A 15,658-nucleotide genomic window follows, 5' to 3' on the forward strand; every position below is an offset into this window, starting at 1 on the left:
CGCAGCTTCTGTACTCCTCGCTGTTTCTCCAAACTTTGGGCGTGTCGACCGCCATCTACTGTAGGTTATACACTGGCTATTAATAAGTACCGCATACAACCACAGTCCGAATGCATCCATAGTTGAGACAAAGGCAGGAATACTCATCAACAGACACTTTTAATCAAAAGCACTTAAAATATGCTGTACAGAACTGTATTACATGCAATTCATGTAAATCACAAGGAAGTTCAAGGGGAAACAACATACACAAGAAAAAAAAGCTGAACTGACACTTTTACTAACAGAAAAACAGGTCATGGTGCTCTTTAACACTCAAAATAACTTTAATGTGTCAGTAAAAAGTCAGCTGGGAGTGAATGATATGTGTGTTCATAAATGGCTACATAATGAGTCATAAAGGGCGAGGAGTGAAATCTCATTTGTAAAAAGGTAAATTAGTCTTTTTTTTTTTCACTATATATAACATAAATGATCCTTTTTTTAAATTTTAAAGTTACTACAAGAAACTCAAAATATTTTGATTGATTTATTTTGGAGTCTCCTGTGGACAAAAGCAGTAGTGATTCCACCATAATAACCATAAAATATAACGTCAAAAATAAAATAGCCATAGCCTTGTTTACGTATGTAGGTCACACAGAGGCAATGAAGACTTTTCCAAACTAGTTTAAACCTCCTTGTAGTAACTTTAATAGGTTCTCTAAACTGCCTACAATACAGGCCACTACAGAAGTCTGTACTGTAATAAATCCTAACTTTTATAAAACTTTATATTTTATTAAACATTTGAAAAACAATCAAGTAACCACATCTGTGGGTGAGGAGTTTTGGAGTTTAAGGTGTATGAGTGGCAAAGAAAGCTGCAGTTTGCATGACTGGATTAGTTCCCAACGACAGGTTGTTAATCTTTTTGTTAGTGTGAACCAATGACTGCATATAAAATTGGACGTCTCTGCAATAGTGAGGCCAGAGCATCTCGATCTCCAGATGTCACCAGTGCAAGATGGTAGCATTTTGGCTTAACTTTTGTGCAGTGGGAGGAATTGGAGTAGTGTCCTCCATCTTTATTTACTGTCATTGTTGGGAACAGGGGTCATCTTGCCACTTAAACCTCCTCACTCTGTCCCTGAGGGTCTCATCGTGGTCATTCATGAGTTAATGCCCATAAACACTCGACCAAAGTTTCAATCAGAAGCAAAATGATCGGACCGATGTGTGTCTTGACTGTTTTAGAAACTGATTCTCTCTTCATAAAGTGTCAGCAGCAACAGAATACCCCAGCCGGTCAGAAGGCCGAGGTTCTGCAGCAGGAACGTCAGCCAGGGTCTCTTGTTGCTGATGTGGACCATGGTGGGCAGCTACAGGGAGAAAGAGGAGAGATGGGAGTTACAAATCAATGTCTCATCCGTTTCTACTTGATCCTATTTTGACGCCAGTTTGATCCTCACCATATCAGCCAGTCCCACATACAGGAAGAGTCCTGCAGTAATGGCGGCTATCCACTGTTTGGTCACGAGGTCAGTGGCTATGGACAGAGCGATGTACAGGCCGACGAATGAGGTCATGGCGCTGCCGACGTTTAAAAGCAGAGCCTTGCGGACAGAGACGCCACAGTGGAGCAAAATGGCAAAATCACCTGGAAAGACACAAGAGCAACAGACGCCTCATTCGTAAAAACGTTCTTCGATTTATACGTGAGCTTATCAGGGGTAGACGTTAATATTTTTAAACAGTGGCCCCTAAATCCTCAATGTAGATCCTCAGCTTGGAGCCACGTTTACGTGCACACCGTCTGAACTGGGTGTGTGTTTATAACGCAAAGCTTTTTATGTGTTCCTGGATAAACTGGGCGTCGCTTCCTCGGCTACAGATAAGCTTAAAAAGATCGCCCTGTGAGATTATCTGAGCGAGGATTTATCTCCTCCTGCCTGCCACTCTGTCAGTCTGTGTGTGTGTGTGTGTCTGCTTAGTGCAGACCTGCAAACTAATATGAGGTGAAGAAGGTGACATGTTCGTATAATTAATCCCCTGTAGGGGTCTGAGGGCTCCTCCCCCAGGAGAAAAATGTTGTGATTTTAATATGTAAACAAAGCGTTTTGGTGCATCTTCTGTTTGTTTCTGCAGACATGTGGTTATTAGATGGCTTTAAGGCTATGTTACACAAAAACATTTGCACAGTGTTCTTAAAATGTTGTGGGACGGTTACCAAATAGAAACCTGTAAGGAATATTATAGGAACATGTTAGCTGGGAAGCTTCCACATCAAATTGAGTTTTTATAAATAAAGTAGTTATCTACGTGGTTTTCTGTCAAAGTTAATTGTTAAATTGTTTTATAAATGATGCCGATCAAACCAGACGCTGCCTGCCTTTGACTGTGTGTGTGTGTGTGTTGTGTGTGTGTGTGTGTGTCGTTTACCCAGTTCATGTGGTAGTTCATGGCAGAGTACAGCGAGTGATGTGGCCAGACCAGACTTCCATGACAGGGCGAACGCCGCGCCCACCGCTAAGCCGTCTGCAAAGTTGTGGATCCCGTCACCGATAGTTATCATGTAAGGCAGCAGACGCTGTTCTGTCGAGGCAGATGATGTCATAGTTAGTGGTTCAGTAGCGTCAATAATTTAATGATAACATGCTTGTTTTGTGTTGGAAATCCTCACCCCTGGTTTGCTCTTTTTGTCCTGTGAGTGATTTCTCAGTGTCTTCATGTCCAACCTGAAATGTTCATGTTACAGAAATCAAATCAATAACATGTCCCGTTATTGATTAAAATGTGAAAGTAATAAGTTCCATGTTTTTATAAACTGTTGAGGGTTTCTCACACACTGAGGCACCTCGCAACTGTTTTAAAGGGATAGTTCACCCAAAAATGTTAGGATTATTTGTGCTATATCAACAGGCAAAATGCCAGTTCTTTTTATTATCATTATTATTATTTGTTTTCTTAATATTCCCAGTTTTGATTAGTATCCCTCCTTATCCTTGCTCGTCTTCAGGTTTCTCACCAGGTCTGCTTTTGATGTTGACTGTGTCTTAACTTTTTGTCTCCTTTCCTGTTGATACATCTCTAAAACCCTCCCATGGTCACAGTGGTGAGGCTCTGATTCTTCCTGAAGAGACAAAGAAAGAAAAAAAAAACTTAATGTTATGTTAGTCTGACAGTTAAGGCAAAAGAGAAAAAGAAGGATTTGAGGAGGTAAAGAACATCAGTTTTAAATAATTCATAGTGAGTTTGTCTTGATTTAACTGAAATTAAGAACAAGATCCCACAAAAGCAATATTTGAAGAGTAGCATCTTTTTAATACCCAAGACTGGCACGTAAACCTTGTGTCTGTTTCTGCACTTATATTCTTATCCGTTTTATTCGTACTGTTTTTTTTTCTCTTACCGCATAATGATGTTGATGATGATGATGATTATTTTTATATACAACCAGGGAGAAGATGGTTTCCATCAGATAAAAGAAGTAGATTCCGCCGATCAACACCAACGTCTTGTAAACGTAGTCTGGCGTTTCTTCCTCGTGGCCGTCGTGTGAATGTTCGGTTTCGTCTGAGTGCACGTGTAATCCTAGAAACTGGATGCAAAGACCGCAAGAACACGTCAAAATGTGTGCAGGAAATTCAACACCATTGTTCCTGGTTTCCTCGTGGTTATAAAGTATATCATATACCTGCAACGTCCACAAAGCAGAAATAAAATATTATTTGAATACTGGACTTTTCAGCTCTGTAGTACTATTATTGTTTGGTCCAAGTCACTGCTAAAATAATTATTTTTAACAAAATCATTATTACTGTATTTTTTAAAATAACACTTTGATACACGAGTCATTTTGATCCAACTTGATGTAGTAATAAAAAAAAAGAGTAACAAAGGAAAAACTAAAATTACAGCCTGACGTTTTATGCCTCCATGTACAAGCCAAGTTGCAGTTTACATCCATGTCTGTCCAGACTCATATAATGTTTGTATGAAGACTTTGAATGAATTTAATTAAAAGGTAGTAAGTGTATTTTTTTTTTGTCAAAATTAAAGTTATCACCATATTGACATGTATGGTTCATGACCTGAAAACACAATGCGTCTGTTGCCGGTGTGAAGCCATGAAAAATTTTTTTAAGGTTATTCAAAAAATTGTAAATCACAGAGGTCTTTCAGCAAACAGCCATGATTGTGCACAAAAAAAATAGGCTGTTTGCTCCAGTATTATGTGAGACAAGTTCTGGACAAGATCTGGGTCCGTAGATCACGCACACACGAACTCACAGAACCGATCGCATAATCCCCTCCTGGTTTGTGCCTGGCGTGGATAACGAATGCGGCTCATACGGTTAAAAAGTGTGAAAATCACTCACCATAGGCAGCAGGTGCAGTAAGGCGTCTCCAGTCAGTGAGCCTACAGCCAGACTGATGCAGAACTGGATACACAACTGGAACGCGCTGGTGCAGGACGTAAACAGCAGTATCACAATGCCAAACATGGACATCAGTGTTATAATCACGTTGGCAATGGTTGCATAGAGGTATCCTTCAAGAGAAAGGGAGAATAGAAGTGGAGGTCAGTTATCAAAAGCTTAAATAATAATAATAATGACCTTCAAACCTTCACGAGACATACACACAATAGAGCCTCACAATTTACATCAGCCAACTGAACAACCTGAATAAGAAATAAAACAATGAGGGACATAAGGAAGAAAACACTTCATCCTTTATTTTATTTTCCACATAATAAAATCAAATAATTGTGGCAAGCAGCACATAATGACAGCCAGGAAGCAGCTCTCAGCGATGCCAAAAAATATTGTTAGAAGAGATTTATTTTCGTGAGGATGTATTCAGCAGATTACCTTATTTTTCCTGTTCATTATTTTGAGTCTACATAATTAATGGTAACTACATTTATACATCGTGTATTTTGCTCTTTAATTTAAATCTGGAACTATATGATGTGGCGCGCCTTACTTGCAGGTGTGAGTTGTCGGTGTTTGCATTTTGTAATATAAAATATCAAACCTAAAAAACTACTGGGGAATGGGGGCCGTGTTTTAGACTGGGAATTTTAGACAGGCGGCTCAAACACCAGCTTTATTTTTCTGAAGGGATCACGACTCAAAAAAGATTGAGAACCTCTCACTTAGAGGCTTAATGGTCAGGGTGCGTGATTACCCACAACCTGCAGGCACTTTTCAAGTTTTGTTCTTAAGTTTTGTCAGTAACAGGTGAAAGTAAGAGCTTTCAGTCTTTTCCGAACCACACACACTTACTCTCAGCCTTGGTGAGTCTATCTGGCGACAGCGGTTCCGTGACGTCTGCACAGGCTCCGCTCAGGATCTGCTGGACGAGCGCGGGGCTGAGCCGGGCCAGGCCGGACCGACCCAGGCCGGAGGAGGCAGAGCTGTTGTCTGCCAGATGGTAGATCCGGACCAGCTCCGCAGCTGAGAAACAGAGCTGGGAGGAAGTAAAGTGAAACAATTTACTTTCATGGTCGTCTATGAAAACTGTAGTAAACTCTAATAGTGAGCATGCAAAGAAATGTGCTCATTTGTCAGACAGTGGAAGCCATCAGAAAAACACCTGACACCTACTGTTGTTTTACGTCAGCTAGTTATCCAGCTACAGAGACTGAAATCAGTTGTACAGCCTCAAACCATTTATACTGTGATTAAAACTGTTTAAATCAGTGCTTTAATAAAATGAAACCCTTATATCTATGATCAATCTGCTAATCAAATGTGATTTTTTTTCTCTGTGTTGGTATTTATACCTGATCCCAGGTGGTGTTTCCTGCATGCAGCTCATGATGTTCATGACTGCTCCTCTTCCTCCGTCTTAAAACGGTATGATCGTGATCAGCGTGTTCGTCTTCGTGGTGGTCGTGTCCGTGTCCATGGTCGTGTCCGTGGTCGTGTCCGTGGTCGTGTCCGTGGTCAGGTCCGAGGTTCAGACTCCGCATGAGAGCCTCCAAATCTACAGAACACAAATATATTCAACAAAAAATTGTTTTTGCTCCCATTTGTCATGACTGGAAGTAGAAAAGTTTTTCTGTGCACATAAAAGTTTTATCTCTCTTAAATTTTGTTCACAGATTTGTTAAAAGCTGAGTTAGTCTCTCCTTTGCCAAGATAATCCATCCACCTGACAGGTGTGGCACATGGAGATGCTGATCAAGCATCGTGATTATCGCACAGGTGTGTCTTGAACTGGTCACAATAAAAGGGCACTAAAATGTGCATCATGTGATCTTGAAAAAAGACATTTATGAGGCACTGAACTGTGGCTATTTCACATGGGGCTACAGATACCATTTTTTAACTCAGACAAAGTCATGACCCGCCCTACTCTGCCTCTGATTGACTAGGACTCGTTGCCAACGTGGATAGGTTACCCTTAGATATGAGGAGTGATTGGTGTGGATTATATCTGGGTAGGCCAATCAGAGACAGAGTACGACTTTTGCTCTCCTGGGAAACAAATTTGGTGCCTGTAGCCCAACCCATCAGGTCCTGTTTTTATCTGTTTTTCCTCTAATCTTTCTGATACAGTTCTAAACAACTGTACAAACTGGACTACTATAGTTCTCTCCTGTCTGGTCTTTCCAAAAACATCCTAAATCAGCTTTAACCGATCCAGAACTCTGCAGCCCGGATGCTTACCAGGACCGGTACCTGGACCAGGACTGTGTACTTGTTTTTAAAGCACTTTGTGGTCTTGTACCGGCGTACTTGTCTCAGATGCTGACAGTGTATGAACCAGGCCGACCTCTAAGATGCTCAGGCTTCAGTCTTTACAGTCTTTAAGTTGTTCCAAAGTGCAGGACTAAAACCTTTGGTGAGGCGGCTTTTAGTGCTTAGCCACAGTTCAGTGCCTAATAAATGTCTTTTTTCAAGATAAAATTGCACATTTTAGAGTGTCCTTTAACTGTGACCAGTCAAAGGCAGACCTGTGCAATAATTCTGTACTACACCTGTCAGGTGGATGGATTATCTTGGCAAAGGAGAAGTGCTCTCTAACACGGATTCATAAACAAATCTGTGAACAATATTTGAGAGAAATAAACCTTTTTTGTGTGCATAGAGGAAGTCTGAGACCTTTAACTTCAACTCATGAAAAATGGAAGCAAAAACTAAAATATTGTGTTTATATTTTGAGTGCGTAACCTGCACTTGAGCAAAACAACAACAACAATACGTGTGAAAAATATGAAATCTAAATGTCTCTGCAGCTCTGTCTATGCGTGCATCTGCGTCCACGTTTTCCTGTGCTTCTGAAGGACATATTTACCCCCGACGGTGAAGTTCTCTGACCCCAGACGGCCCATGATGTAGTCCACGAAGAAGCTCTCCTCAGGCAGCAACCGGCTAATGAAGCAGTGACCTTGCAAGGCGTGATACAGGACGCGGCCCAAAACTGCACCCACCTCCAGTCTTTGGTGTGGCGATGCTGATGTGTTGACCTCTCTCATGATGTCACTGGCTGTTACACAGCTCTGGTTACCACGGTGATAAGGGAGAGGAAGGAGAAAAAATATAGGTATAACAACAGAGAATTTTATTTGCTGACTCAACCATTTTGATTATTGATTAATTGTTTAACTCATTTTCAGTCAGTCCCACTTCCGTTATTGATATATGTCTTTACATGGTAAATGGCATAAGTATTTTCTAGGTTTTAAAGGTACATTAAACTATTGTGATTTAATATACTGAACATAATCAGACTGCTGTTGTATTATTTGCCTTCATCAACTAAGTCATTATATCCACATTACTATCAAAATCTCTGGTAATATTTTATGAAAGCAGCAAAAGTCAACCCAAGCATATTGTCACAATATTGTTATCAAGCTATTTGGTCAAAAATATTGTGATATTAGATTTTTTTCCATATCATCTTGCCCTAATTGTGAACTGGGTTTTGCATTGTTAGACAGTCAAAACAAGCAATATGCTGTTTTTCACAAATTATCATATGTATTTGTCACGATTTTCTGACATTTTTTGCAGATTACGTGATAAGGAAAATAATTATTAAATCTTTTTCTGGCTGGTTGGTTTGGTTTCTGATTGAAACATTTGCAAGATAACTATAATATGAACATTTAAAGCATATTATAGCATAAACATTTAAAGAGGGCACTTTTCATCATGATGACGGTTGCTACGGTGATGTGGCTGAGTAGAGGGCAAAGCCTAGTAGGTCTACTGCTGCCATCGCCCAAGTATGATAAGATATGTTGAGCGATTAACACTGCAATTAACAGAATGAATGAACAAACTAGGTCAGAGGACAGGGAAGGTCATGAGCTGGCTCCCTGGTTACCAAAAAGTCAATTATTATGCCCATTTTCTGTCTAATCTAATTAATTTGTCTGCAACATTTGTGGTTGTGACCCTTGAGAAAAGGTTTGTTAACCATGTTGAGACGCCTCCAATTTATCTTCCAAATAAGACTACAACAGTCTGTTGTAGTCTTGCGCTCACCTCTCCGTCTGAGGGCTCATAGTGGTCGTGAAGCTCTCCGAACAGCACCTTTAATCCATGAAGATCTATGTGCTCGTGATCATGGTCGTGGTGCTGCTCGCTCTCTTCACGCTGGTGCTCATGGTGTTCCTCGTGTGTGATTTTATGCAGGAGACGTTCGACTTCCTCTAGCCACCTTCCCTGCTTCACCGCGCTGCAGACCAGGCCGGGAGACGAAAGGTAGAGGACGCATCCGGCGGCGAGAGAAGGGAACTGAGACACGCTGATGGTAAAATTTTTTCCACTGTTCCCAGTTTCATTGCCGATCAGCTGGTGAACAGCACCTGTGAGGTCACACTATGCACGCAGACAGCACAGAGAGAGGAGAACACGCAGATCATAATTTAATGATTTTACATGGAACAGCAGCCTCGTAAGCATGATTAAAAAAAGCAGCTGCTGCAGAGGTTTTACAGTAATTAAATAAAAATGAGTTTGTTTTTTGCATCAGGCTTCACGGTCAAGGAAAGTTTATATCACGTCGACACTTCTGTCCATATTCACACGCTCCCTTTCTCGTCCTCATCTTACATCACTCTTAAACTGTCTAAAAACTGTACTGACAGGAAACAGGCAGAGGGGAAAATGGTGAAATCAGCTGGGGCAGAACAGGCAGGGCATCAAAGGCCATTATTGCCAAAATACATGTCATTTTTTGAGGGCCATATGTCCAAACTGGCCACCGTGAAATTCCTGTGTCCTGTAGAAAGAAAACTGTTCTTATGTGAAACCGGCGCTACAAGGTCTTGTCCTTTGTAAGTTGAGTTTCTTTTAAGTACTAGTTGAATTTTTCTGTTTATCTAGTTCCATTATATTTGAGATTCACGAGAGGGCAGACATCTTTTTGGTCAATATCGCCAAAACTCTGCAAGACTCTAAATAAGTAATCTAACTAATAACTAGATAACCTAAATAGATAACAGCAGGGGAAAACAGGTAGGAAGAAATACATGTGTTTTTGATTTTGAGGTCACTGTGCTTATAAACTTTCAGAACAGGAAACTCACAAGGTCAGAACAAACTCATTGACATCTGGCATGACATTTTATATCTATCTGACCCGCTCACTGTCAGTCAGATTACATTTATTATTTTATAGACTGTTTAAATTACCTGTTATAAAATTTCTATTGGCAACTTGTATCAGAAGTCTTTGTCTCTACACTTCCACTGCTTCATTTGATATCGCGTCTTTATTAGCTAAATTAAATGTATAATATATAATCCAGGGTATTATCTGCAGTTATATTCTGTGCCAGAAACTTTTGCTGTATGACAGCAGATACTTATTAACCACACGCTGCCCTCTCATGCAGATTACAGCTGACATGTTCGTGAAGTTCAGGGACTTCACTCTCAGTCACACTGATAAAGTGGTTTTGCCTGGAAACAGTTGGTAGATGAATGAAAACAGTGACTATATTGCTTTGAATACAACAAAGTACATATATAGTATCGTCATAGAGCATCATCACAAGTAGTACTCTATTTGATGCCTGTATAAGCTTTGAGAGTCCTTTTTGTCAAACATTTGCCCCGATAAAGTGACAGAGAGCTTGATTTTATAATAAAACAGGTGCATTTAAGCCATGTATGCAGAGCCGCAATGCCTCCATAGATTGAACTATTACAAAATCTAAAGAAGTGTTCGATAGAAAAGAATAAAGGTCTGAAAATAAGGTTTCATGTGCAATATTATTGCAATGATAGAGAGTTTTTCTTTGCCAGTCAGCAAGTGTTAGCACTTGCTGGGTCTGATACTAAATAATATTATAAAGAGTACGGTCTGTTGGGGCTATATAAATAAAATTGCCTTCAAAAATCTAATTCACCAACAGCTTAGACCCACATACACTCAATTTACTGTGAGGCCACCATTAATTAATGAATAAACCCAGTAATAAAAGCTACTTCACTGTTCAAAAGTTTGCAGTCGTCTCCTACAAAAGCTTGATTCAGTCAGGTGAGCAGGACGACTTTTTAGTTCTGAATAGTCTTTCATGCTTTTAGGTTGAAGGAAGTCCTCTTTGCAAATAGATTTAATAAATGAAATAGTTATTTTGTATAAAGGGTTTGCAAAAAAAAATAGTTTTGTACATTGAGGACAATGTTTAACCAGAATGTCAAATGAAAAGGCAAAGATACCTCTGGGCAACAGTTACACATGATAAATCACCAGTCATTGTTCAAAGACACTGAAAGATTAGCATCAGATTTAAATAAACAGGTTCCTGTTTCAGTCTTAAGAACAGAATAATGTCTAAACTATAAGAACCAAAAAAATGAAAACACTCAAAATTCTAAGGCAACTTACTTCAGTAGAATTTTTGACTTGAGCCCAACTCAAACTCTTGATTTTTGAAACGGTGACCAACAAATAACATTTTGTTATTCTGTGGATAAACACGAGTCTTGAAGTTTTAGATATCAAAAATTATTCAGTAAACTCACTGAAGTGAGAGCAAATACAAGTTATTGATTTAATATCTTCAGTTGCAACTGTATAATTTTCAAGCACCCATATAACGACAGATCAGGTTCACACACTGCAAAAAAGCCAACTTGTATTTTTTGACATTTAAGACAATAATCTAAGTTAGCACAACAAAGCAAGACAGTTGTATGCCCCAAAATAATTTGGTGAGTTGTTAATACTTAAATCCTTATGTTGTGGTTCAATATAAGGGACAACAGTTCTGCCAACTCATTTTTTCTTTGTTGTGAAATGCGGGAAAGCCAACTTTCCGAGTTGGCATTTTTCACGTCAAGTCTCGTGGCTGTGCGCTGCTGCGAGGAGCTGGAGTGCTGCTGCCTTGGTGCTGAAGTCTGCACAGGTTAAGTTTTAAACAACCTTTAATTTAATTTATTTTAACGTTAAATCATACGGGAATTTTATTTTGAGTTGTCTCGTAATGGAGAAAGCGACCTACACATTTTCAACATTTAAACACAAGGCTTTTCAGTCCTTAGCAGTTAGCAGCTAACTGATGCTAGCAGGGCTGCAGCAGGTAAGCCAGTAACATTAGCTTGTCTGGGCAAATCCTATTCAAATATGACAGCATGTTGTCTTCTGACTGGTTGGTATTGTGTTAATTTGTGCTCAACTCAAAATTGTGGTCGCAGCTTTAGCCGACATCTTATTTCATCTTTCATAAATGTTGAAGGTGTTATTACACAAGGTAATAACAGTCATGCTCGTCTCTGCTCCCAGACAGCAGCACGTGAGCAGGCTGTTTTATGTTAGAAGGGACAGAGAGAGCCGAGCTAGCCACATGCTGCGGCTCAATCCACTGTGCAGTAAGTTAGGTTATCGTAGTTTGCTGTGTGCCTCTCTATTCAAATAGGCTACACATAAACAATCGAATAGTTCATATCTGGGCGGGGGGAGTCTGTGTTACTGGCACACTTGTACTTGTACTTGTATGTATGTGTGTATGGGGGTTCAATTTTTGATTCTGGGGTATGGGGTGGAAATAGTTAATATGTCAAGCTCATAATTAATTCTATTTGGAAAAAAATGTTTATTTTATAATGTGGAAATATTTTAGAGTTGGAGCTTATTCCGATTCACAGTATTTTAACGGCTAATGTCTTGCAATCCACGTGTTGGTCTTTTCCTGTCTGTTAACACAAGGACACTGACCCAGAAGTGGAGCAGACGAAGGGCCTCGCTGTGGGTATCCTCACTGGGCTGGAGGATGATGACAGCGCAGCGCCTCAAAGTGTCGTGAGTGTCGCTGTTTTGTGGAAGAAGAGATTGTCCTTCAAGATCTCCCTGACCTGCCAACTGCTTTTGCTTACCTCTTTGGACTGATCTATGCGTTAAACCTCAAGTACCCAAAGGATCTCAGGTACACATCTGAAACTGTTCAGAAGGTTTTCATGGAACTTGGTACAGACCTCTCTGCGAGGGTCAGATCTCTCAAAAACAAACTCCTTCCGTGAATCCACAAGTTCTGGATCTGGAGTTGTTGACCTCTAAAAGTTCCCTTCTGTCCAGCCAACACCATGTTTTATACTTTAGATTCATAGTTGTGTATCGTACGGGTTCTGTATGGTCTTTTATACATGACTTATGCCTGATATTTTGAGACCAGAAGTTATGGTGCTCAGTAACCTTGTTAACAGATTTATTAGAGTCATAGTTGTGTATCATACTGATTCTGTATGGTCTTATATACATGACACGTGTTTGATCTTTTATTCAGTCTCAAAGTTTAAAAGTAGACAATGTAGGACAAGTAAACAGCTACTACTGGGACAATTGGGTCTCATTAGTTTGCATGTACTTGGCCCTGTTGGAAGGGATTTGATGCTGGTACAGTTTAAATAAAACAAATGTTTTGAATGTATATGTTGCATCTGTAATTATTTATACATTTGATTATACATTATTGGTTCTAAATTACACATTTGAGCTACATTATAAACTATTGCAGTGTGCAAGTTTAAATTCCTCTTGAATTATTCTTCTATATACTAACTTAACCCAATTAAAGTGCATTCTGTGTAAGAACTTACAGTAGAGTCATTACAATGTAAAATTATAAGTTAGTACAATTTACAGGACAGTTAGTAGAAGTAAGGATTAAATGTTATTACAACGTAAAATATTAAGTTAGAATTTAGGAGAGAGTAAGCACAAGTAACATTTAAAAGTTATTACAATGTAAAATTATAAGTTAGTCCAACTTAGGAGAGAGTTAGTTGAAGTAAGGATTAAAAGTTATTACAATGTAAAATTATAAGTTAGTAGAACTTACTGTTGAGTTGATAAAAATCTAAATTCAGAGTTGAGCAAACTCAGAAGCAAAACTTAAAATATTTAGTTTAATTGTCCAACTTAAAATTTTATCGGTTTGTTGCCTTGAAATTTTGAGTTGACCCAACTTTTCTTTTTTTGCAGTGTATGAACAGTTTTTGAAACGTGATTTTTGTTTCCAAAACTCAAAGATTCAAGTTTAACTGAAGAAGAAAAGTGAATTATCTCAACAAAAGATTACAGGTTGGCAAACCTTTCTATTTCAAAATTCAAGTTTGAGTGGTAGTGAATGTAGTGAAGGCAGTTGCCTTGAAATTAAACATTTTATCAACTTAATTAATTAATTTATTTTTTTACAGTGTAACAAGTTGGAATAAACAGGCGAGTCGTTTTAGCAAAGCTATTCTTACAGCTTCAAAATAGAGATAGAAGTGAAGTTTGCACTATGAGAATATCCGATGAATAGGATCCAAAGAAAAACAGGTTCCTGAAAGAGTTTATGTGAAATTTATTACAAATGTGTTTTACTTCTTTGTCATGCGTGAATTTGTTTTATTTATTGTGTTATATATTATATTACACATTATTTATTTTATTATATTTAGACCACAGACTCCCAATATGACAGGATTTTGTCCTCAGGAATCCACTCTGTGTATTTTTCTTTCATTTTTTTGAAATGATAAAGTCTTGATAGTCAATCAATGTGGATCAAACTAGGATTACTACGACAATCAATCCAAATGACCAACACTTCTTCTTCCCCTGTAGTTCCAACTTCCAAAAACTTCCCTACAACCCGCTGATGGTCCCCAGACCCCACTTTGAAAACCACTGATGTCATCGCCGTTGTGGTTCAATCATGATCTCGAGGATCACTTACAATTTTCTGGATGGAAAAGAAATCAAAAATCGGCAGGTACGGGAAAAATATTATAAATTATTATTATTCAAGTGTTCTTCCCTGTCATGCAACTATGGGCACTAAATGTTTTAATCATTTAAATTATTTAATTATTCTTCCACTGGGGGAAAAAATATTTGAAATATAAATTTAACAGTTTTGTCTGAATTATATTGTTTTTTAACTTATTAAAAAAAAAATGATGGAAAAAAGAAAAACGTCATTAGGCGGTAACAGGTGATTCCAAAATTTTGGACAGTTGTGTATTTTATCTCTGGTCACACTTTCTGGACAAACAACAACAGGACCAAAATATTCCAATCTACTACATATTTCATGAAAAATAACCACAGAGGAGAAAATTATTAAATTAGAAAGTTCTATTATCATAAGTTTGGTGCGCACAGAAAATCAGTCCTGTAATTGCATGTTCATATTTTAATAAAGCTTTTTTTTTTTTTTTTTTTAATAAATAGGTGTATTATATTAAATTCCCATATTAAAACAGTTTATCAACGGGACCATAGATGTAGACTTTTACATGATAATATTTGGACCTCGACCTCTCTCCACACTGCGGCAGCCTCTGCAATCAGCACCTCACCTGGCTCTGTTACCTGTCTGCGGAGTTAAGCCTAATAAAACTCACCTTTTCACACGGCACTTCGCCGCACTGCACACGTTTCTCCAGTGTATTAAAGACCGAGCGGAGCGACTCCCCGGTCAGTCGCTGCTGTCCCGGAGACACGACGCTCACCACAGCGTGGTACGCTTCCTCCACGGCGGGAGACCCCGAAACAGAAGCGAACAAACCCCAACTGGCAAGAATGAGCAGCGCGGAGGAAAACATCGCGAAACTTTATTTAAAAAAAATACTTTTATAAACTAAGAATGGATTGATTTAAAAGAGAGAAGAAACAGTAAAAAAAAAGAGATAGGCAGGTAGAGACTGACAGTCTGAAGGTATTTCTACAGACACATCGGACTGTGTAGAGCTCAGCTCACGGCTGTTAAAAACACCTGCACTTTACCTGGATCTGGACTCTGGATTGTGATTGGCTAAGACGTGGCTCGTGCTGTCCTATACCTGTCTGTCAAACCCATCGTCACCAGGGCACAGAAGGTCTGTTCAACACACCTTCATGTAGGCATTACAGTTATAGAAATAAAAGATGTTGTCAGACTACAGGTATTTTTTGTGAAAATGGTGATTATTACCAGAATTACAATTTTAATCTTAAAAAAAAAATAATAATAATAATAATAAAAAAGATATCTTACCATGCATAGTGTGCACACATTACAACTCTTGTTGTGAAAATGCTGTCACCATTCGAGGACTCGACTATTAATTTAGAGAAAAAATTACAGGTAAGACCAACCGCTAACGTTAGCCACACAGACCAGCTGCAAATGCTAGCTACCCAGACAACCACTAACATTAGCTACACAGGCCAACTGCTA

General features: G+C 38.8%; 1 protein-coding gene across 1 annotated transcript; it reads right to left on the reverse strand.

The window, feature by feature from the left end:
• Positions 1–1,020: 1,020 nt before the first annotated feature.
• On the reverse strand, positions 1,021–15,440 carry slc39a4 (solute carrier family 39 member 4). The gene is made up of 12 exons (XM_084739828.1): positions 14,844–15,440; positions 8,490–8,825; positions 7,291–7,495; positions 5,774–5,976; positions 5,274–5,457; positions 4,362–4,534; positions 3,392–3,580; positions 3,008–3,112; positions 2,663–2,717; positions 2,422–2,574; positions 1,452–1,639; positions 1,021–1,361 (listed from the first exon to the last, which is right to left on the reverse strand). Exons 1-12 carry the CDS (start codon positions 15,042–15,044, stop codon positions 1,233–1,235), a joined length of 2,121 nt encoding a protein of 706 aa, XP_084595954.1. The 5' UTR covers positions 15,045–15,440; the 3' UTR covers positions 1,021–1,232.
• Between the last annotated feature and the right edge of the window lie 218 nt (positions 15,441–15,658).

Source organism: Lutjanus erythropterus, chromosome 16, assembly GCF_056507025.1.
Source record: "Lutjanus erythropterus isolate fLutEry1 chromosome 16, fLutEry1.hap2, whole genome shotgun sequence".
Taxonomy (NCBI): domain Eukaryota; kingdom Metazoa; phylum Chordata; class Actinopteri; order Lutjaniformes; family Lutjanidae; genus Lutjanus; species Lutjanus erythropterus.